The sequence below is a fragment of the Anomaloglossus baeobatrachus genome, chromosome 2 (genome assembly GCF_048569485.1).
Source record: "Anomaloglossus baeobatrachus isolate aAnoBae1 chromosome 2, aAnoBae1.hap1, whole genome shotgun sequence".
NCBI classification, from domain to species: domain Eukaryota; kingdom Metazoa; phylum Chordata; class Amphibia; order Anura; family Aromobatidae; genus Anomaloglossus; species Anomaloglossus baeobatrachus.
Genome location: NC_134354.1, coordinates 750,047,928 through 750,070,511, shown reverse-complemented (window position 1 = coordinate 750,070,511; position 22,584 = coordinate 750,047,928). Strand labels below are relative to the sequence as shown.

Here is a 22,584-nt window from a genome sequence, read left to right as displayed (position 1 = left end):
AGGGGAGCAGCAGTAATAAAATCAGCGCAAAAACTGCGCACTATGCCCTCAAGTGTTCAGAGGCACCCAGTGTGTGAGCAGCCCTACATGCCGCTCTGTAATACAGTGTTTGATGTGACATGTCAATGTAGACCATTATGGTCGCTGTTAAAGATGGGACATTTGAATCTCACTATGTATGTATTTGGGGCTAAAAATCATTTTTGCAATTCAATTACACTTAAAATTTGGCTTTTCCAGGCTCTTTTCCAGCACACTAATAATTCAGTTTGAGAGGAGCGCAGAAAAAAAAACAGCTAAGAGTTAAAAAGTCTCCCATTAGACCATCAAAAGAAGCTCACTGATAGATTCTCAGTTGACTCATTCTGCAGACAACAATAGACAACACAACACAGAGGTGGTAGAAGGCAACTGGTGCAACATTTTTAATGAAATCCAGTTGTAAAGGTTATTTTTAGACAAAAATACATAAATACCAGTAAGAAAAAATGGTTACAATGGCCGTGCCTTCCTCGGGGATGCGTTAGATCCAGTAGGTGAGCTTGTATCTTAAGGCTATGTGCGCACTAGAGCAAAATACCCGCGGATTTACCCGCGGATTTGCCGCGGAAATTTCTTGAGAAATGTCTGCAATCTTTGTGCAGACATTTCCCATGAAATTCTATGAGATAAAAAAAAAGCTGTGCGCACTGTGCGGATTTTTCTCAAGAAAGTTTCTTGAGAAAAGTTTCTCGAGAAAGTTTCTTGAGAAAATGAACATGTCCATTAAATACGCAGGTATCCCGCGGATTTCTGCAGTACAGACTGCAAAAATCCGCAGGGAAAATCGCGGCAAATCCGCGGTAAATCCGCGGCTAATCCGCGGCAAATCCGCATGCGGTTTTGCCGCGGATTTTTTCCGGAGGTCAGCAAATCTTTCACTCCCAGAAGTTTCTCGAGAAGATTTTCTCGAGAAACTTCACATCTCTAGTGCGCACATAGCCTAATTCTTTCACTGTGTTTAGGCCGATGACACGAGGTACTACAACGCATGCTGCGTGCACAGCACATGAGGACGGTGGAAATCCAGCTGTTTTGCACCATTAATCAGTAGTGTTTATTTGGAGCTGAAATCTGCAGCTCATCATCACGGTTGTGTAAACTCGGCGGCAGCGGACGGCAGATTCCAGGCGACATTACTTCACTCATGTGCACATGTCTGTAGGAAAGCGCTTACACAACGTCTGCTTATTTAACCTTTTCCCTCCAAGCATTTCACATGTCACCGCTGTATTATGTAAATGTATTCAGGGGTCACGTGCGGTGGTCCTATGTGCGGGGCAAGTGTCGGGATTAGTTATGGATCATTCCATATACGTCAGTGTAAACTCTGTAACCCTCTAAGTTAAAGGCAATGTTCACCTTCACACAGATTTTTTTCATTATTATTATATATTGTTTAATTATTAATTATTATTTTCATTTTTTATTATTATTATTATATTTTCAAATTATGATTTTTTTATTATGATTGTTATATTTTATTATTTTCATTTATTATTATTATTATATTTTCAAATTATGATTTTTTTATTATGATTGTTATTTTATTATTTTCATTTATTATTATTATTATTATTATTATTTTCAAATTATGATTTTTTTATTATGATTGTTATATTTTATTATTATTATTTTCATTTTTTATTTTTATTATTATTATTATTATTCTATTATATTCAAATTATTATTTTTTTATTATTATGATTGTTATATTTTATTCTTATTATTCTTATAGATTTTTATTATTATTATTATATATATTTTATAATTTTTAATTATTATATTGTATTATATTTATTATTATATTTATTATTATTTTATTTTATTATTTTTTTATTATATTTTTTTGTTATTTTATTATAATTTCTATTATAATTATTATATTTGTTTTTTATTATTTTTAAAATTATTATTATGTTTCTATATTTATTTTTTATTATCATATTTATTATCATATTTATTTTAGATTTAATTTCTATCATTATTACTATTATTCTTATTATATCTATTATTATATTAAAATTATTAATATATTTTATTACATTTATTTTTATTATTAATATTATTATTATATATATATATTTTTTTATTATTATTATATTTTATATTTATATAATAATAATAAATAAATATAACATAAATATAACAATAATAAAAAAAAAATATAAATTATTATTACTACTACTACTACTATTATTTCATCCCTCAATGCAACATTAAGCAACTTTCTACATAGCCTTAAAATAAATGTCTACCACACTGCAGAGTGTTTACTAGACCTTTTGTCGTTTTTAAAAAAAATCAATATAAATCTATCAAAACATCTTTCTCTACCCTCCCCCTCTCTCTCTCGTTCTTTTTTTTTTTTTTTATTTACCCTTAGAGATATCAAGAAGGAGGGAGAGGGGTTTGGACAGGGGAGAAAGCATCTAAAGTCTCAGGGATGGTAGCGAAAATAGGCTGCAGGAGAATCAATAAAGAAAAAAATAAGTGCAGGATAGAAGCTGTGCTGATATGTAATGAAGACAGCTGCATAAGGATAACACATAGATTACGTCCAGCCTATATTACTGGAAGAGAAACTCCTACACATTTCAGGCTTGAACTTAGTGTAATTTTAAATAATGGTGGCCATTAAAATATATAAACATTATTATTTTCCCATGTCAAAGATGTCTATAGATTTTTAACATATTAACCTACCTTAAAAAAAAAGGAGCTTCTGGTTCGGTAGGGACGAAACATAATTTTCTTCACCGCTGGGGTCAGTAATTGTAGAAGAAGCTCACATTTTCACACTTCACTCTTTGTCACTAGTCCATCTTGTTTCCATTCACTGGCTCAGGAGTCATTTGTGGTTTGTGGCCCCAGCGTGGAGGCACAGCTTGATGTGGTGCAGAGGTATTAGTAGTATGCCTTATGGTCATAAAACCACCGAGGAGCTCAGAAAAGGACAGATAATACAGTACAAACTCCCATCAAGCTCACTGATGTATTTTCAGTGAACTCATTCTGAAGCAATGTGCACAAAAAGCCTGTAAAAGCCAAACAGTGCAAAATCTATATCGAAGCCCCATTGCAGAAATGATTTTTAGAAAGAAAAAAAAATGTATTCAAGTAAAAATTATATATACCTGACAGAGTCCCTGTTCTTTATTACTAGGGGCCATTGTGTGCCTCCTGCACATAACTCTGTCATGAGGTTAAACACAATCTTTCTCAGGGTTTTTGCCATCTGAGCAGCATAATGTAAAGACAGAGACCCTGATTCCAGTGGTGTGTCACTTACTGGGCTGAGTGCTGCAGTTTTGATAAAATCAATGATAATCAATGGAAAACTAGTAAACCTGCTGCATTGTAGTCCTCCATATTTGAGTTCTGTATAGCCCGCCCCCCCACTGATTGACAGCTTTCTGCCTATAAACAGTGTTACATAAATAGTGGCCAATCAGGAGTATGGGCGGGGTTATACAGAGCTCAGCATTCAGAGAACTGATAGATCTGCAGCGGTTGAAACTGTGATTTTATCGAAATGACAGAAAGCGGTTCAGTAAGTGACACATCGCTGGAATCAGGGTCTCTCAGATGAGGGAGCAAAAACCTGGTGACAGATTCCTTTTATTGTGGAGAGACGTACATGCCACTCTGCGGTACGATCGCCATGGCAACCATCTGATGTCCATAGAATTGAGCCCGCGGGGCTAATCCTTGCTGGCGTCGGATGGTGGCCGCTTTACGCAGGGCCATTATGACATAATACAGTGCGGTGCTCATGAATTCGGTTGTGGATAGTGTCAGGCTTGTGAGATCCTCGGGGACATCGTTCAAGTATTTTTTTATTTGGTAACTAGAATAATTTACGCAATATTTTCCCATGAACAGAACGTGAACACCATCAAGATAAATCCATTGCCAAGCGCACAGGAGCCCGGGCAAACGCACAGCGCCGCACACTCTGGAGAAGGTGCGTACACTGTCAGGATGGCACTGTTATGTAGACGTGCAGCCATCTTTCTTTATTATAAAGTTTACCATTTTCATGTAATTAATGCTTAAAGGGAACCAGTGCTGTCCCCAAACACTATTTACCCTGAGGGTTAATTTAAAGGTTAAAAATGTTGCCATGTTGGGAGAAAATTAACTTTATACCTCCCAGGAGCCGCCGGCTTTCAGTCAGAGAGGCGCAGCTGGAGAGGCTACAGTCTTTACACTGTGCAGAGTGAGCTGTGAAAATGTCGGGGTGGCAGTTACAGCCGCCACTTACTGACTAATGACTGTAGCCGCTCCAGCCCGAGCATCTATGACTGAAAGCTGGTCGCTCCCAGGAAGAAACAAGTTAATTTCCTCCCAGTAGCCGCCCCTGATCACCATCCTTTTTCTTTTTCTTTTTACAATCCCATACACTTTAATGGGCACTTTGAGTCCGTAATACAGATCCAAAGTACAACATCTCTCCGTTTTGTTATTTTATTTATTTTTTTTTAGGCGGGAGTGGAAGATTGACTGTAATGGGTCTATACTATAAGTAAATGAATAGCAGACATTCGACAAAAGCTGAGCAGAAAACAAAATCTAATTTCACATGCTGTCTAGCAGCAGTTGCCGAACATGCGCAGCGCTTACAAGCTCCTTACAATAGCACGGAATCACTAGGCACACGGTTTCCTTACAAACCGGGCCGTCTTCAGCACTTGCAGCATCGGAGAGCGGCCAGCACTGACCACTGGTGCTATATTGCGGCTGGTCCGAACTGTCAATCAAACAGGAGCTCACCGCCCCCATCAGGCTGAGGAGAGTTCACATCTCCAAAGACATAGTGGAACAAACCAGGTTTAATGTGACGAGGGCAGGGCTGCTGCTGCAGCAAGTCGCCTGACAGCCAGACCGAGCTGACATCGCCACTTCCCTTAGTGTTTTTTAGCCTTTGCTTTTTTTTGATATGGGACAGAACAGACTAGATAAGGACGTCACTGTCAGAGATGTAGCCATAATCTGTAATGTAATGGGAATGATGAAGGCCGCAGCATCTGTCCATCCTCAGGCTGAGGAGTTACATGGTCTTTGGCGATATACGATGTTTTGTGCTGGAAGGACGTTCTTCGTGGCTAATTACAATGTTTTGATTGACGCAGTCTCAGAAAGCACGGCTCAGTTTATGCTGGCGGAGAATCTGGCGGAAACATCTGCAACAGATGGGGAAATTCTGGCTGCCATGCAAGAGATGCAAGCAAACAAGCACATGGCGGTGATACACAGGGCTCCGCACACGGCCCTCTCTATAGAGGAACAGCGGCTGCTGCAGTCACTGGACCGCCTCAATCAGAGACTACAGAGTAAGTATGGAGGACATCCGCCGATCATACACAACAGGCCTGACCCACGGGCGGTAATTCCACAAACTGCGTTCCCTTTATTATTCATGTGCTGAGTCCTGTTGTCATTAGAGATGAGTGGACCCATTGAAGTTTTGTTCAGCGGGATCAGCCGGACTTTATATAAGGCCAGGGTCACACGGGGCACTAGTGCGATCCTCGCACTGAGGAGGGGCAGGCCGGCGCCGAGGAGGGGCAGGCCGGCGCCGAGGAGGGGCAGGCCGGCGCCGAGAATGGGAGGGGCAGGCCGGCGCCGAGGATGGGAGGGGCAGGCCGGCGCCGAGGATGGGAAGGGCAGGCCTGGACTAAGGAGGGGCAGGCCGGCGCTGAGGTGGGGAGGGCCGGCTCTGAGGAGGGGAGGGCCGGCTCTGAGGAGGGGAGGCCAGCGCTGAGGAGGGGAGGGCCGGCTCTGAGGAGGGGAGGCCAGCGCTGAGGAGGGGAGGGCCGGCTCTGAGGAGGGGAGGGCTGGCTCTGAGGACGGGAGGGCCGGCATTGAGGAGAGGAGGGAGGGAGTTATCTCCCTCTCTCCTCCGTTGCCGGCTATTGTCATTCTCTCCCTGCACTCGTGGTACACCGGTGTAATGCGAGTGCAGGGCGATTTTTCTCTCGCACCCATTCAAGGAACGCATTACATCCGCAGCATGCTGCGATTGTTTTCTCGGTCCGATTATGGCTGAGAAAATAATCGCTCATGGGCGCTGACACATGCTAATATTGGTGTGAGTGGAATGCGATGTTTTATCACATCCCACTCGCACCGATTTTCATGCCGTGTGTCTTGGGCCTAAAGTTCAGGACCCGGACTTGACCTGAACCCCAATGAAAGTCACTAATTGACAGTTCCGGTCTCCACCCACATACAGCCAGCCATAAGCAGAACACTTCTTGGCAGTGTGGGAGGGGTTTTTTCCTTTTTCGGGGGTGGGGAGGGAGGAAACACTACATCCGATCACGCTATTGGATTCAGTGCGAGCCGTTCAAACACTGCACTTGGCTGAGCACCGAGTGTACCCGAGCACAGCCATGCTCACACGAGTGATTTCCATATGTAAAGCATCAGAACAGTCAATGCTTGGCCCAAACATCGGACTTGCTGATTTCTAACCCTGACCAAAGATTCTCCGTAAGATACGTCTGGTTTAATAAATACTAATGATCTTTTCATAGGACTTCACATTCTTCTTCTTTTACTCCTCCTGAAAATCTATGTAAAATATTGCCATTACCATTCTTTTTGTCAGTGTGTCCTAACACTGACACTTTAACCCTGATCAGGTCCATGTCTGTAGGATACACCCCCCCCCCAAATTGACAAGGGAAATATTAACACCCAGAAATTGATTCATTTACGCACAGAGGAGCAGCTCTGCAGGTCGCCTTTAACCAATTCATTGCATTGGTTTTCTTATTTTAGATGTTCAAGACACCGCGATCAAACCCTCAACGACGACAAATGGATTTCAGCCAAAATCGCCACTGGTGAGGATCCATTTACATGTCTGTCTTTTTATGAATATGATGTATGGAAATAGTTTTACATATCAGATTCGGTGTCGGGTTCCTAACAAATATTAAATCCCAGGGGCCTCGTACGTTATTAAATGTTAAAGAACAAGGGCCCAATCAGATCACTTGTTTCATTTGAGTCACTGATCGTGTATTCTTGGTTGCTTCATTGGGGACACTGGAACTAGGGATTAATATGCTGCCACGAGGAGACGGCATAATAACCCGAGGTTCCTGTGTCCCCCAATTAAGGCTACGACAAAGGGATTTTATGGAGAGTACAAAAATCTTTATTTTTTTATTCTTCTTGTCATAATGTTTATTTGGCCTCACTCACACTTGTGTATGAAATGAATGAGTCCAATGAGATTGTTGAAATCCGTTTTTTTTTTTAGCCGGACCCCAAAAAATTGTCTTTGCGTAACTTTTTTTTTTTTTGTCCTCCTAAGTTAACTGATTGCTGCTGGATCCATTTGAAACAGATGATTACTGGACATGTCACAGAAATGTGGCGTAGAACGTGATCTACACCAGACAGTTTTGCAACGGTGGGCCCTAGTGCTAGTGTGGGGATAGATGGGATACTTCCTTAACTCACCTGCAGATGTATCCTCCACTCCTAGCCAGTCCCTATACAGGTTCCTCACCTGTCGCCGAACAGGATACCTGACACCGTGGTTGACCTTGTAATAACCCTGGCTAGTGAGTTGGCAGGTGAGGGACGCTAGCCCCACCGCTGCACTAATAAAACACCAAGGGAAGAAAAAACAGACTGGGGAAACACAACAACAGACGGCTACAGCCTGCACAGCAACTTGCAGAGAGGGCTCCACCAGCTCCTTCCACCTCCAGGCCAAGCATCCAAATGAGTAAAAGATTAACTGACACCCACTAGTGGGAGCAGAGGGTATATACAGGGATTGGGAGTGGTCCAAAGTAAAAACACCTGGGAAGGTGATGAGAATGTTTGCTGGCAAGTAAAACTCACATTAACCCTCTCCTCTCCAAAGGAAAAGGGAATACATTTAAACTGCAGAGTCTCAAAGCAAAGAGACTCTGGCCCAGAAGCTGTCACTAGTCTCTACATCAGAGAGGCGACCGTGACAACATGTGACCTCAACCTTAGCGATTAAATGAATATATTAAAACTAGAAGGTGGCCCGATTCTACGCATCGGGTATTCTAGAATTTACGTATTGTTTAGTTAATGTATGATTTTTGTTATATATATATATATATATATATATATATATATATATATATATATATATATATATATAGATGTTGTTGTCTGTAGTTACCAAGTGTTTGTGTAGGGCGCTGTACATGTTTTGGGTGTTGTCTGGGTGTAGCGGGGGGTGAGAGCGGTGTTGTTTGTGTGTTGCGTTGTGTGTCGTTATTTGTGGAGCGCTGTGTGTCTGTATCGTTGTGTGTGTGTGTGTTGCGCGGTTTGTGTGTGTGTGTGTGTGTGTTTTGGGGGAGGTATGTTTTGTGCAATGTGTGTGTTGTGCGGTATGTGCGTATATTTGTGTGCGCCGCGGTGTTTGTGTGTTGGGTGTTGTGTGTCTGCGGCGTTGTCTGTGTGTGTGGGTGTCTGTGGAGGGCGGTGCTTGTGGTTCCCAGTGTGTGTGTGTGGTGTGTTGTGCAGTGCGTGTGTGGCAGTGTGTGTGTGTGTGTGTTTTGGGGGAGGTGTGCACCCCCCATCGTGGTCCACCCCCCATCGTGCTCCATCCCCCATGCTGCGCACCCCCCATCGTGCTCCATCCCCCATGCTGCGCACCCCCCATCGTGCTCCATCCCCACTCCCCATTGTCCTCCATCCTCCATGCTGCGCATTCCCCATCGTGCTCCATCCCCCATGCTGCGCACTCCCCATCGTGCTCCATCCCCCATGCTGCGCACTCCCCATCGTGCTCCATCCCCCATGCTGCGCACTCCCCATCGTGCTCCATCCCCCATGCTGCGCACTCCCCATCGTGCTCCATCCCCCATGCTGCGCACTCCCCATCGTGCTCCATCCCCCATGCTGCGCACTCCCCATCGTGCTCCATCCCCCATGCTGCGCACTCCCAAACGTGCTCCATCACCCATGCTGCGCACTCCCCATCGTGCTCCATCCCCCATGCTGCGCACCCCCCATCATTCTCCATCCCCTATGCTGCACACTCCCCATCGTGCTCCATCCCCCATGCTGCGCACTCCCCATCGTGCTCCATCCCCCATGCTGTGCACCCCCCATCGTGCTCCACAGTCACACATCAGACAGTAAACACGCACACATCTGATCGCATACACTCACACACACACCCCACTTCTCCCTGTGCCCACCGGTGGGCGGTCCCAGCAGCTGTGCTGCACGCCGTGCTCCTCTGCCGACACTCACAGATCCGATCGCATACACACACACACACACTCAGACACATCCGATCACATACACTCACACACACACTCACACACATCCAATCGCATACACACACACACTGACGATATCGCACATACGCGCTGACACACTCACAACATCCGGAGATACCACATGCTTCCGGCCATGTGATCCTCCGGCAGGTCCTGGAAGATCACTGCACAGTATCGCCGCCGAGAAGCAAGCGATATCACGGGATGTTGTGAGTGTGTGGATGCGATCTGATGTGTGTGTGAGGTGTGTGTGAGAGTGAGTGTGATCTGATGTGTGTGTGTGTGTGTGTCTGTTCTTATGTGTGTGTGAGGTGTGTGTGTGTTCCGCCGCTACAGGACGTGGATGCGATCTGATGTGTGTGAGGTGTGTGTGTTCCGCCGCTGCAGGACGTGGATGCGATCTGATGTGAGTGTGAAAGTGTGAGTGTGAAAGTGTGAGTGTGCGTGTGAGTCTGAGTGTGAGTCTGAGTGTGAGTCTGAGTGTGAGTCTGAGTGTGAGTCTGAGTGTGAGTCTGAGTGTGAGTCTGAGTGTGAGTCTGAGTGTGAGTCTGAGTAAGTGTGTGTCTGAGTGTGTGTGAAAGTGTGTGAGTCTGAGTGTGTGTGAGTCTGAGTGTGTGTGAGTCTGAGTGTGTGTGAGTCTGAGTGTGAGTGAAAGTGTGTGAGTCTGAGTGTGAGTGTGTGAGTCTGTGTGTCTGTTCTTATGTGTGTGCGTGTGTGTGTGTTCCGCCGCTGCAGGACCTTGATGCGCTCACCTCGGGGCGAGAAGCCATTCCGTGTGGGGGGCGGAGCCTGGACGAGCGGCCAATCCGTGCGGGGGGGCGGACCCGAGGCGAGGCGAGCGGCCAATCCGTGCGGGGGGGAGGAGCCAAGGCGAGGCGAGCGGCCAATTCCGTGCGGGGGGCGGGGCCATGGCGATCCCAGCGGCCAATCAGCTTTGTGTCACCGTAAGGACACAATTTTGGAGCAAGACAGACAGACAGACAGAATAAGGCAATTATATATATAGACTAGAAGGTGGCCCGATTCTACGCATCGGGTATTCTAGAATTTACGTATTGTGTAGTTCATGTATGATTTTTGTTATATACATATATATATATATATATATATATATATATATATATATATATATATATATATATATATATATATATAGATGTTGTTGTGTGTAGTTACCAAGTGTTTGTGTAGGGGCTGTACATGTTCTGGGTGTTGTCTGGGTGTGACGGGGGGTGAGAGCGGTGTTGTATGTGTGTTGCGTTGTTTGTGGAGCGCTGTGTGTCTGTAGTGTTGTGTGTGTGTTGCGCGGTTTGTGTGTGTGTGGTGTGTTTTGGGGGGAGGTATGTTTTGTGCAATGTGTGTGTTGTGCGGTATGTGCGTATATTTGTGTGTGCCGCGGTGTTTGTGTGTTGGGTGTTGTGTGTGTGCAGCGTTGTCTGTGTGTGTGGGTGTCTGTGTAGGGCAGTTGTTTGTGGTTCCCAGTTTGTGTGTGTGTGGTGTGTGGTGTGTTGTGCAGTGCGCGCGCGTGTGTGTGTGTGTGTTGGGGGGAGGTGCGCACTCCCAAACGTGCTCCATCCCCCATGCAGCGCACTCCCCATCGTGCTCCATCCCCCATGCAGCGCACTCCCCATCGTGCTCCATCCCCCATGCTGCGCACTCCCCATCGTGCTCCATCCCCCATGCTGCGCACACCCCATCGTGCTCCATCCCCCATGCTGCGCACTCCCCATCGTGCTCCATCCCCCATGCTGCGCACTCCCCATCGTGCTCCATCCCCCATGCTGCGCACTCCCCATCGTGCTCCATCCCCCATGCTGCGCACTCCCAAACGTGCTCCATCACCCATGCTGCGCACTCCCCATCGTGCTCCATCCCCCATGGTGCGCACCCCCCATCATTCTCCATCCCCTATGCTGCACACTCCCCATCGTGCTCCATCCCCCATGCTGCGCACTCCCCATCGTGCTCCATCCCCCATGCTGTGCACCCCCCATCGTGCTCCACAGTCACACATCAGACAGTAAACACGCACACATCTGATCGCATACACTCACACACACACCCCACTTCTCCCTGTGCCCACCGGTGGGCGGTCCCAGCAGCTGTGCTGCACGCCGTGCTCCTCTGCCGACACTCACAGATCCGATCGCATACACACACACACACACTCAGACACATCCGATCACATACACTCACACACACACTCACACACATCCAATCGCATACACACACACACTGACGATATCGCACATACGCGCTGACACACTCACAACATCCGGAGATACCACATGCTTCCGGCCATGTGATCCTCCGGCAGGTCCTGGAAGATCACTGCACAGTATCGCCGCCGAGAAGCAAGCGATATCACGGGATGTTGTGAGTGTGTGGATGCGATCTGATGTGTGTGTGAGGTGTGTGTGAGAGTGAGTGTGATCTGATGTGTGTGTGTGTGTGTGTCTGTTCTTATGTGTGTGTGAGGTGTGTGTGTGTTCCGCCGCTACAGGACGTGGATGCGATCTGATGTGTGTGAGGTGTGTGTGTTCCGCCGCTGCAGGACGTGGATGCGATCTGATGTGAGTGTGAAAGTGTGAGTGTGAAAGTGTGAGTGTGAAAGTGTGAGTGTGCGTGTGAGTCTGAGTGTGAGTCTGAGTGTGAGTCTGAGTGTGAGTCTGAGTGTGAGTCTGAGTGTGAGTCTGAGTGTGAGTCTGAGTAAGTGTGTGTCTGAGTGTGTGTGAAAGTGTGTGAGTCTGAGTGTGTGTGAGTCTGAGTGTGAGTGAAAGTGTGTGAGTCTGAGTGTGAGTGAAAGTGTGTGAGTCTGTGTGTCTGTTCTTATGTGTGTGCGTGTGTGTGTGTTCCGCCGCTGCAGGACCTTGATGCGCTCACCTCGGGGCGAGAAGCCATTCCGTGTGGGGGGCGGAGCCTGGGCGAGCGGCCAATCCGTGCGGGGGGGCGGACCCGAGGCGAGGCGAGCGGCCAATCCGTGCGGGGGGAGGAGCCAAGGCGAGGCGAGCGGCCAATTCCGTGCGGGGGGCGGGGCCATGGCGATCCCAGCGGCCAATCAGCTTTGTGTCACCGTAAGGACACAATTTTGGAGCAAGACAGACAGACAGACAGAATAAGGCAATTATATATATAGACTAGAAGGTGGCCCGATTCTACGCATCGGGTATTCTAGAATTTACGTATTGTGTAGTTCATGTATGATTTTTGTTATATATATATATATATATATATAATATATATATATATATATATATAGATAGATGTTGTTGTGTGTAGTTACCAAGTGTTTGTGTAGGGGCTGTACATGTTCTGGGTGTTGTCTGGGTGTGACGGGGGGTGAGAGCGGTGTTGTATGTGTGTTGCGTGTGTTGCGTTGTTTGTGGAGCGCTGTGTGTCTGTAGCGTTGTGTGTGTGTTGCGCGGTTTGTGTGTGTGTGGTGTGTTTTGGGGGGAGGTATGTTTTGTGCAATGTGTGTGTTGTGCGGTATGTGCGTATATTTGTGTGTGCCGCGGTGTTTGTGTGTTGGGTGTTGTGTGTGTGCAGCGTTGTCTGTGTGTGTGGGTGTCTGTGTAGGGCAGTTGTTTGTGGTTCCCAGTGTGTGTGTGTGTGGTGTGTGGTGTGTTGTGCAGTGCGCGCGCGTGTGTGTGTGTGTGTGTTGGGGGGAGGTGCGCACTCCCAAACGTGCTCCATCCCCCATGCAGCGCACTCCCCATCGTGCTCCATCCCCCATGCAGCGCACTCCCCATCGTGCTCCATCCCCTATGCTGCGCACCCCCCATCGTGCTCCATCTCCCATGCTGCGCACTCCCAAACGTGCTCCATCCGCCATGCTGCGCACTCCCAAACGTGCTCCATCCGCCATGCTGCGCACTCCCAAACGTGCTCCATCCGCCATACTCCGCACTCCCCATCGTGCTCCATCCCCGATGCTGCGCACCCCCCTATCATGCTCCATCCCCGATGCTGCGCACCCCCCCATCGTGCTCCATCCCCCATGCTGCACCAGCATCAGCCTCTCTGCCCCCAGCATCAGCTTCTCTGCCCCCAGCATCAGCCTCTCTCCTCCCAGCATCAGCCTCTCTCCTCCCAGCATCAGCCTCTCTCATCCTAGCATCAGCCTCTCTCCTCCCAGCATCAGCCTCTCCTCTCTGTCCCCAGCATCAGCCTCTCTCCTCCCAGCCTTCCCCAGCATCAGCCTCTCTCCTCCCAGCCTCCCTCCTCCCACTCTCCCCCAGCATCAGCCTCCCTCTCCCAGCCTCCCCCAGCATCAGCCTCCCCCAGCATCAGCCTCTCTTCTCTCAGCCTACCTCTCCCAGCCTCCCTCCTCCCAGCCTCCCTCAGCATCAGCCTCCCTCTCCCAGCCTCCCCAAGCATCAGCCTCCACCAGCATCAGCCTCTCTCCTTCCAGCCTCCCCCAGCATCAGCCTCCGCCAGCATCAGCCTCTCTCCTTCCAGCCTCCTCCAGCATCAGCCTCCCTCTCCCAGCCTTCCCCAGGATCAGCCTCTCTCCTCCCAGCCTCCGTCCTCCCAGCCTTCCCCAGCATCAGCTTTCCCCTCCCAGCCTCCCTCAGCATCAGCCTTCCCCAGCATCAGCCTCTCTCCTCCCAGCCTCAGCCTCTCTCCTTCCAGCCTCCCCCAGCATCAGCCTCTCTCCTTCCAGCCTCCCTCAGCATCAGCCTCCCCTTCCCAGCCTTCCCCAGGATCAGCCTCTCTCCTCCAAGCCTCCTTCCTCCCAGCCTCCCAGCCTCCCTCAGCATCAGCCTTCCGCTCCCAGCCTCCCCAAGCATCAGCCTCCACCAGCATCAGCCTCTCTCCTTCCAGCCTCCCCCAGCATCAGCCTCTCTCCTTCCAGCCTCCCTCAGCATCAGCCTCCCGTTCCCAGCCTTCCCCAGGATCAGCCTCTCTCCTCCCAGCCTCCTTCCTCCCAGCCTCCCCCTCCCAGCCTCCCTCAGCATCAGCCTTCCCCTCCCAGTCTCCCCCAGCATCAGCCTCCCCAAGCATCAGCCTCCACCAGCATCAGCCTCTCTCCTTCCAGCCTCCCCCAGCATCAGCCTCCCCAAGCATCAGCCTCCACCAGCATCAGCCTCCCTCGTCTCAGCCTCCACCAGCATCAGCCTCCCCCTCCCAGCCTCCCCCAGCATCAGCCTCTCTCCTCCCAGCATCAGCCTCTCTCATCCCAGCATCAGCCTCTCTCCTCCCAGCATCAACCTCTCCTCTCTGTCCCCAGCATCAGCCTCTCTCCTCCCAGCCTTCCCCAGCATCAGCCTCTCTCCTCCCAGCCTCCCCCAGCATCAGCCTCCCCCAGCATCAGCCTCTCTTCTTCCAGCCTCCCCCAGCATCAGCCTCTCTCCTTCCAGCCTCCCCCAGCATCAGCCTCCCTCTCCCAGCCTTCCCCAGGATCAGCCTCTCTCCTCCCAGCCTCCGTCCTCCCAGCCTTCCCCAGCATCAGCTTTCCCCTCCCAGCCTCCCTCAGCATCAGCCTTCCCCAGCATCAGCCTCTCTCCTCCCAGCCTCAGCCTCTCTCCTTTCAGCCTCCCCCAGCATCAGCCTCTCTCCTTCCAGCCTCCCTCAGCATCAGCCTCCCCTTCCCAGCCTTCCCCAGGATCAGCCTCTCTCCTCACAGCCTCCTTCCTCCCAGCCTCCCCCTCCCAGCCTCCTTCAGCATCAGCCTTCCCCTCCTAGTCTCCCCCAGCATCAGCCTCCCCCTCCCAGCCTTCCCCATGATCAGCCTCTCTGCTCCCAGCCTCCTCCAGCACGCCGTGCTCCTCTGCCGACACTCACACACCCGATCGCATCCACTCACACACACCCGATCGCATCCACTCACACACACCCGATCGCATCCACTCACACACACCCGATCGCATCCACTCACACACACCCGATCGCATACACTCACACACACAGACACTGACGATATCGCACATACGCGCTCACACTCACAACATCCGGAGATACCACATGCCTCTGGCCATGTGATCCTCCGTCAGGTCCTGGAAGGTCACAACAGCACAGTATCGAGGCCGAGAAGCAAGCGATATCGCCGGATGCTGTGAGTGTGTGGATGTGATGTGAGGTGTATGTGAGGTGTGTGTGAGGTGTGTGTGAGAGTGAGTGTGATCTGATGTGTGTGTATGTTTGTGTGTGTGCTGTTATGTGTGTGCGTGTGGATCTTCCGCCGCAGCAGGACCTTGATGCACTTGTAACCATGCGAGCATGGTTACCAACGTATCCACACCACTCCCGTGCGAGCGGGGGCCGGGGGGGGGGGGTGGGTGGGTGTGGGGGGAGTACAGTACTCACCTCCGTGACAGCCGTGTCAGTTCGGGGAATGCGCGGGGGGGGGGGGGGGGAGTACAGTACTCACCTCCGTGACAGCCGTGTCAGTTCGGGGAATGCGCGGGGGGAGGGAGGGGGCGGGGCCAGAGCTAGCGTGCATTGCGTGAGGGGGGCGGGGCGTGGCGTGGCCAAATTGCCAATGCCTGCAGGGTGCCGGGGCGAGAGGCCAATCTGTGGGGGGGGGGGCGGAGCCTGGGTGAGCGGCTGGCCAATCCGTGTTGGGGCGCAGCCTGGGCGAGCGGCCAATCCGTGTGGGGGGGCGGGGCCATGGCGAGCCCAGCGGCCAATCAACTTTGTGTCACCGTAAGGACACAATTTTGGAGCATGACAGACAGACAGACAGACAGACAGAATAAGGCAATTATATATATAGATAGTGAACGCCGTTTATGAATTTTGCAACCAAATGGCCAATATCTTCCCTCCTTTAAAAATGTCTGAACACACTAAAAGAGAATATTAAAGGGACAGTCCACATGGAGCCAAATGTTATAAAGAACCCTCTGTATTACCACTGCAGTCATTTACGGAGGTTTTCCAGAACTCTAAAAGTTGATTTCCCATCCTTTAGAAAAAGCAAGGATCATATCAGAATGGGTCGGACTCACAGATGACTCTTATCCCTGCCGTTTAAAGAGACACCCCACATTTTTTATTTCCTAAACCTGTGTATGTGTAATGTAGTGTAGGTGCTTTGATATATTCATCGATCGCCGTCTTCCCTGGTGTCCTGTGCCCCGTCGGTCTCCTTCCCACTCATTTGACTAAAATTCCAACTCACCAGATCCCACTGGGCTCTATGTGTGAGGCGGAAGTCGCTTTCACCATGTTAAGGCCGCTTTACACGCTACGACATCGCTCAAGTGATCTAGTTGGGGTCACGGATTTTGTGACGCACATCCGGCCGGTTAAGCGATGTTGTTGCGTGTGACTCCTATGAGCGATTTTACATCATTGCAAAAATGTGCAAAATCACTAATCGGTGACATCCCCCCTATTTTCGATTTATCGCTGCTTGTACGATGTTGTTTGTCGTTCCTGCGGCAGCACACATCGCTAAGTGTGACACCGCAGGAACGAGGAACCTTACCTACGGCCGCTGGCAATAAGGAAGGAAGGAGGTGGGCGGGATGTTACGTCCCGCTCATCTCCGCCCCTCCGCTTCTATTGGGCGGCTGCTTTGTGACGCCGAACGAACCGCCTTCTTAGAAAGGAGGCGGTTCACCGGTCACAGAGACGTCGCTAGGCAGGTAAGTAGTGTGACGGGTCCGAGCGATTTTGTGCGCCACGGGCAGCGATTTGCCCATGTCGCACAAACGATGGAGGCGGGTATGCACGCTAGCGATATCACTAACAATATCGCAGCGTGTAAAGCGGCCTTAAGTCTATAAAACCTCATTCTGACGCTTCATAGACTTAAAGAAATGAGTGTGATTGCTTCTTTAACAATCAGTTGTTACTGCAGCATCTAAACCGTTTATCTGAAGGAAGGATTTTTGCCCTTACCCCAACGGTGCCCTCACAATGACACTTCATGGGAACTTAAAGGGAATTTGTCATGTTCCCAAATGCCATTAATCTGCAGCTAAAAAAATAAAGTTTTGTAAAGCTTTTTACTACAATGTAATCCATGAGTTATGTGTACCCCAAAATGTTGTAATGTACCATAAAAATCAATAATCCACTTGTTTGTATTTCTTCTAATGTGTCTTCCAGAAGGTGCAGCAATTCCCAGCGCAGCCGGCCGAACACATGACACAGGCGCAAAAATACCGCAGTCTGTCCGCCGACCCCCGCACCCGGCTGCAAAGAAGATACTGACCGTGCTGCAGGCGGCCGACAGTTCAGCACCTTCCATGGTATCGGAGCAGCACTGGTCACTCGTCTCATGTCCTGATTCATGTACCGTATTTTTAGCTCTATAAGATGCAAATTTTAACAAAAAAAAACAAACTCCTGCTAAAAAGTGTGTGTGTGTGTGTTTTATATCCCGGAGGAAGCTTCCTGTGATGGCGGAGAAGGCTGACCCCGCGTCCTCCCCGATCACAGAGAGCCGCCCTCTCTCCGCCTGCTCTGCAATGATCTGTCTGATTGGTGTAGAGCAGGAGAGGAGGCTGCCGGGGGCTGAACAGAGGCTGCAGGAGCTGAGCAGCTGAAGGACCTTTCACACGAGTAGTTCCAGGACCTTTCAGGTCATGTGACTGATCAGATCACCTGAAAGGGTCTGCAGTTATGTGGAAGGTCCTTCAGCTGCTCAGCTCCTGCAGCCTCCGTTCAGCTCCAGATCAGGAACTGAAAGGTGTAGTGTGTGTGTGTCTGTGTGTGTGTGTGTGTGTGTGTGTGTGTGTGTGTGTGTGTGTGTGTGTGTGTATGTATGTATTCATGCAGCAGAGCTGTGTATGAGAGTGGAACTGTGCATGTAGCAGAGCTGTGTATGTATGTTCAACTGTGCATGTAGCAGAGCTGTGTATGGATGTGTAACTGCATGTAGCAGAGCTGTGTATGGATGTGTAACTGTGCATGTAGCAGAGCTGTGTATGGATGTGTAACTGTGCATGTAGCAGAGCTGTGTATGGATGTGTAACTGTGTGTAGCAGAGCTGTGTATGGATGTGTAACTGTGCATGTAGCAGAGCTGTGTATGGAAGTGTAACTGTGCATGTAGGAGAGCTGTGTATGGAAGTGTAACTGTGTGTAGCAGAGCTGTGTATGGATGTGCAACTGTGCATGTAGCAGAGCTGTGTATGGAAGTGTAACTGTGTGTAGCAGAGCTGTGTATGGATGTGCAACTGTGCATGTAGCAGAGCTGTGTATGGAAGTGTAACTGTGCATGTAGCAGAGCTGTGTATGGATGTGTAACTGTGTGTAGCAGAGCTGTGTATGGATGTGTAACTGTGCATGTAGCAGAGCTGTGTATGGATGTGTAACTGTGCATGTAGCAGAGCTGTGTATGGATGTGTAACTGTGCATGTAGCAGAGCTGTGTATGGATGTGTAACTGTGTGTAGCAGAGCTGTGTATGGATGTGTAACTGTGCATGTAGCAGAGCTGTGTATGGATGTGCAACTGTGCATGTAGCAGAGCTGTGTATGGAAGTGTAACTGTGTGTAGCAGAGCTGTGTATGGAAGTGTAACTGTGTGTAGCAGAGCTGTGTATGGAAGTGTAACTGTGTGTAGCAGAGCTGTGTATGGAAGTGTAACTGTGTGTAGCAGAGCTGTGTATGGAAGTGTAACTGTGTGTAGCAGAGCTGTGTATGGATGTGCAACTGTGCATGTAGCAGAGCTGTGTATGGATGTGTAACTGCATGTAGCAGAGCTGTGTATGGAAGTGTAACTGTGCATGTAGCAGAGCTGTGTATGGATGTGTAACTGTGCATGTAGCAGAGCTGTGTATGTAAGTGTCCATATGTGTGTGTAGCAGAGCTGTGTATGTATAACCCATACACTACAGAGAAAAACTAAGAATACATTTATTACTTTCTCATTTTAACCCACCACATTATAATTAGTGCCCCTCCACTTTACACCACCAGGGAAGTTTAAAAAAAAAATAGGAAAAATATTTTTCCTATTTTCTGCAGTCTAAATCTAGGGTGCATCTTATGATAAGGAGCCTCTTATAGTCTAAAAATGCAGGGCATATGTACAGATGTAATATATGGTTTCCATTTTTATTGCGATGTAATATAGTGTAATTTGGGGGGAATATGGAGGGCTATACATTTTTGGCTATACATTTTTATTTTTCTATGTTTCTTCGACAAGTTTGCACTGGCAATATGCTTTAGTTGTACGTATGTAGTTTCTTCACTGGAAGCTTTAAGGGGGTTAAGGGGGTTTTGCACTTTTGGGAGAAGTTTTTGGGTTTTTTTTTGTTTGTTTTATCTTTGTATTTTGGGCCAAAAATCATTTTTTTGCAATTGGGATTCATTACAAATTCTGCCCTGTTTTGCTATTGCTGGCTTTTTATTTCTCTGCACATTCAACTTTGATGTGGTCTGTGGTTCTATATCAGTAAATAAATAAGAGTCACGAACTCTCCTGTCAGAATGAGCTCACTGTTGGATGCTAAGTTAGCTCATTCCGCAGCCAGCAATAGACAGTGCAACAAAGAGGCTGCAGAAGGCAAACGGGGCGACATTTTTAATGAAACCCAATTGCAAACATTATTCAATACATGTATTTAAATAAGAAATAAAAAAAATTCCAAAAAAATTGTCCCTAAAGGTGAACAACCCCTTTAAGCGAAGTGATCACCAATGTCAGGTTCCCCAGCTGTAAGCTGTCTGGGCAGTTGGGGATCATGCTGTAAGCTGTCTGGGCAGTTGGGGATCGTGCTGTAAGCTGTCTGGGCAGTTGGTGATCGTGCTGTAAGCTGTCTGGGCAGTTGGGGATCGTGCTGTAAGCTGTCTGGGCAGTTGGGGATCGTGCTGTAAGCTGTCTGGGCAGTTGGTGATCGTGCTGTAAGCTGTCTGGGCAGTTGGGGATCGTGATGTAAGCTGTCTGGGCAGTTGGGGATCGTGCTGTAAGCTGTCTGGGCAGTTGGGGATCGTGCTGTCAGCTGTCTGGGCAGTTGGGGATCGTAGTTTTGCAGCAATTGGAGACTCACACAATAAAGATCTTCTAATGTGAATATAATTAGAAAAAATAAAAACCAGATGAGTGGCTGCTTTCATCAGATATGGCCGTTACGATGGGGCTGATTCAAAGGGGTTTTCCCCCCCAAAAAAGACATCCACTGGGCCCCGCAGCCATCTCTAGAATGGGGGTCTCCAGTTCCTCCCCAGTGCAATGTGCATGGGTACTGCTCCATTCATTGTCTATGGGATGGACAGAGATGGCTATACGCTGTACTTATCCATCAGTCCAATAGACAATGAATACGCCAATGTGCGATCCTGACGATCTATTACATCCTGACCACAGTGAAGAAGAACAGGTTATTGGTGAACCCTTCTTAGGGATAAATAGGGGTCCTAGCAGCGTCCCCCCCCCCGCCTTCCATCCTGTGGGCTTTTAGAGGTAAATTGAAAGCTCGAAGGTAAACTTATTGAGTTAAAATTTTAATTTAATTTTCTAAACTTTGCCATTAGCTAGAATTGTTCCGATTGTGACGGCCATCAAACCATGAACAATTTGTCTTTAAATAGTTGGTCCCATCTTACACGATCACTTCTGTCTGAGAGGACCCACTAGCTCAGCGGCAATCACCGGAGGAAGCGGAAGCAGCCGCACATTTCCCCTACAGTGGCCCCTTCAGGAGAGAAGCGATATTGCAGGCTGCATATTCAGATGGACTTAGTGATACATGGTCATGTTCAGTCCTCCAGAGAAGAGCAGGAGCGTCACTTTTCAGTAGATCTCAGCTCAGGGTAATAGATGGCGGCCCCACAATAAAAAAATAATAAACATTAGAAAGGATTATTTTAATTTTATTAAATTATGGACATGTACACTCTGTATATATATATATTTTTTTTTTTTGCAGTTTTAAAGATTTTAAACTTTTTTTTTTTTTTTTGTAATCACATTCTAATACTATAGATCATTTTCTAATGGCCGAGGGACAGATTGATTCCAAATTTTGCAATTCACACTGAAATATATCTGGAAAACTGGTGATGTAATATAATTTGTAACACCAGAGGGCAGTATAACACTTGTATAAAGGGCTCCGTTTTCTATCATCTACTATTTGTATGTTATAAAGGTGTGAGCAGCAGTAGATTATAATAGATCCCGTACTATGTACTACTACCATAATGCACTTTATTAGATTATTATATTTTTTATATCTGAATATACCTCATTTTTTTGAGTGACTGCTAATTTAAGATTTCTGTTTGATAGAAAAAAAATATAGAATTATTTTGTTATCAAAAATAAAACAGTAAAAATCTTGTTTCATTTCAGTGTATTCATTTTATACAAGGATCGCTTCAGATTTATTTATTTTTTTTGATTGAGTAAATCTATTCTTTTGGTGGCTGGATGGACAGATAGATATGTGATAGATAGAGGGATAGATAGATGTGTGATAGAGGGATAGATAGATAGATAGAGGGATAGATAGAGGGATAGATAGAGGGATAGATAGAGGGATAGATAGATAGATAGAGGGATAGATAGAGGGATAGATAGAGGGATAGATAGATAGATAGAGGGATAGATAAATAGATAGATAGATAGAGGGATAGATAGAGGGATAGATAGAGGGATAGATAGAGGGATAGATAGAGGGATAGATAGAGGGATAGATAGAGGGATAGATAGAGGGATAGATAGATAGAGGGATAGATAGATGGATGGATGGATAGATGGATAGATGGATAGAGGGATAGAGGGATAGAGGGATAGATAGAGGGATAGATAGAGAGATAGATAGATAGAGGGATAGATAGATAGATAGATAGATGGAGGGATAGATAGATAGATAGAGGGATAGATAGATGTGTGATAGAGGGATAGATGGATGGATGGATGGATAGATAGAGGGATAGATGGATGGATGGATAGAGGGATAGACAAATAGATGTGTGATAGAGGGATAGATAGATGGAGGGATAGATAGATGTGTGATAGAGGGATGGGTAGATGATAGTAGGTAGATACGGTATATAGATGGATGATGGTAGATAGGGAGGGCTAGTTGATAGAGAGATAGATAAGGTACATGGATGGATGGATACGGTAGATGATTGAATGGATATGGTAGATAGGTAAGGTACGTAGATGGATGGATACGGTAGATGGATAGATAGATGGATACTGTACATGGATGGATGGATATGGTAGATGAGTGAATGGATAGGGTAGATCAATAGATAGGTAAGGTACATAGATGGATGGATGATAGTAGATCAAGAGATAGATGATAGTGAGATAGATATGGTAGATGGATGAATGGATTCA

The 22,584-nt window shown here is 47.6% G+C and overlaps 1 protein-coding gene across 1 annotated transcript in view; it reads left to right on the top strand.

Annotated features, from left to right (window-relative positions):
• Positions 1-21,579, top strand: part of CEP126 (centrosomal protein 126) — a 106,623-nt gene extending 85,044 nt beyond the window's left edge. Inside the window, exons 9-12 of the mRNA XM_075337470.1 lie at positions 3,925-4,006; positions 5,175-5,375; positions 6,829-6,893; positions 17,391-21,579. Of these exons, the coding sequence (XP_075193585.1) occupies positions 3,925-4,006; positions 5,175-5,375; positions 6,829-6,893; positions 17,391-17,495 (453 nt within the window). The 3' untranslated portion in view covers positions 17,496-21,579. The remainder of the gene's footprint in view (positions 1-3,924; positions 4,007-5,174; positions 5,376-6,828; positions 6,894-17,390) is intronic.
• The last annotated feature ends 1,005 nt before the right edge of the window (positions 21,580-22,584 follow it).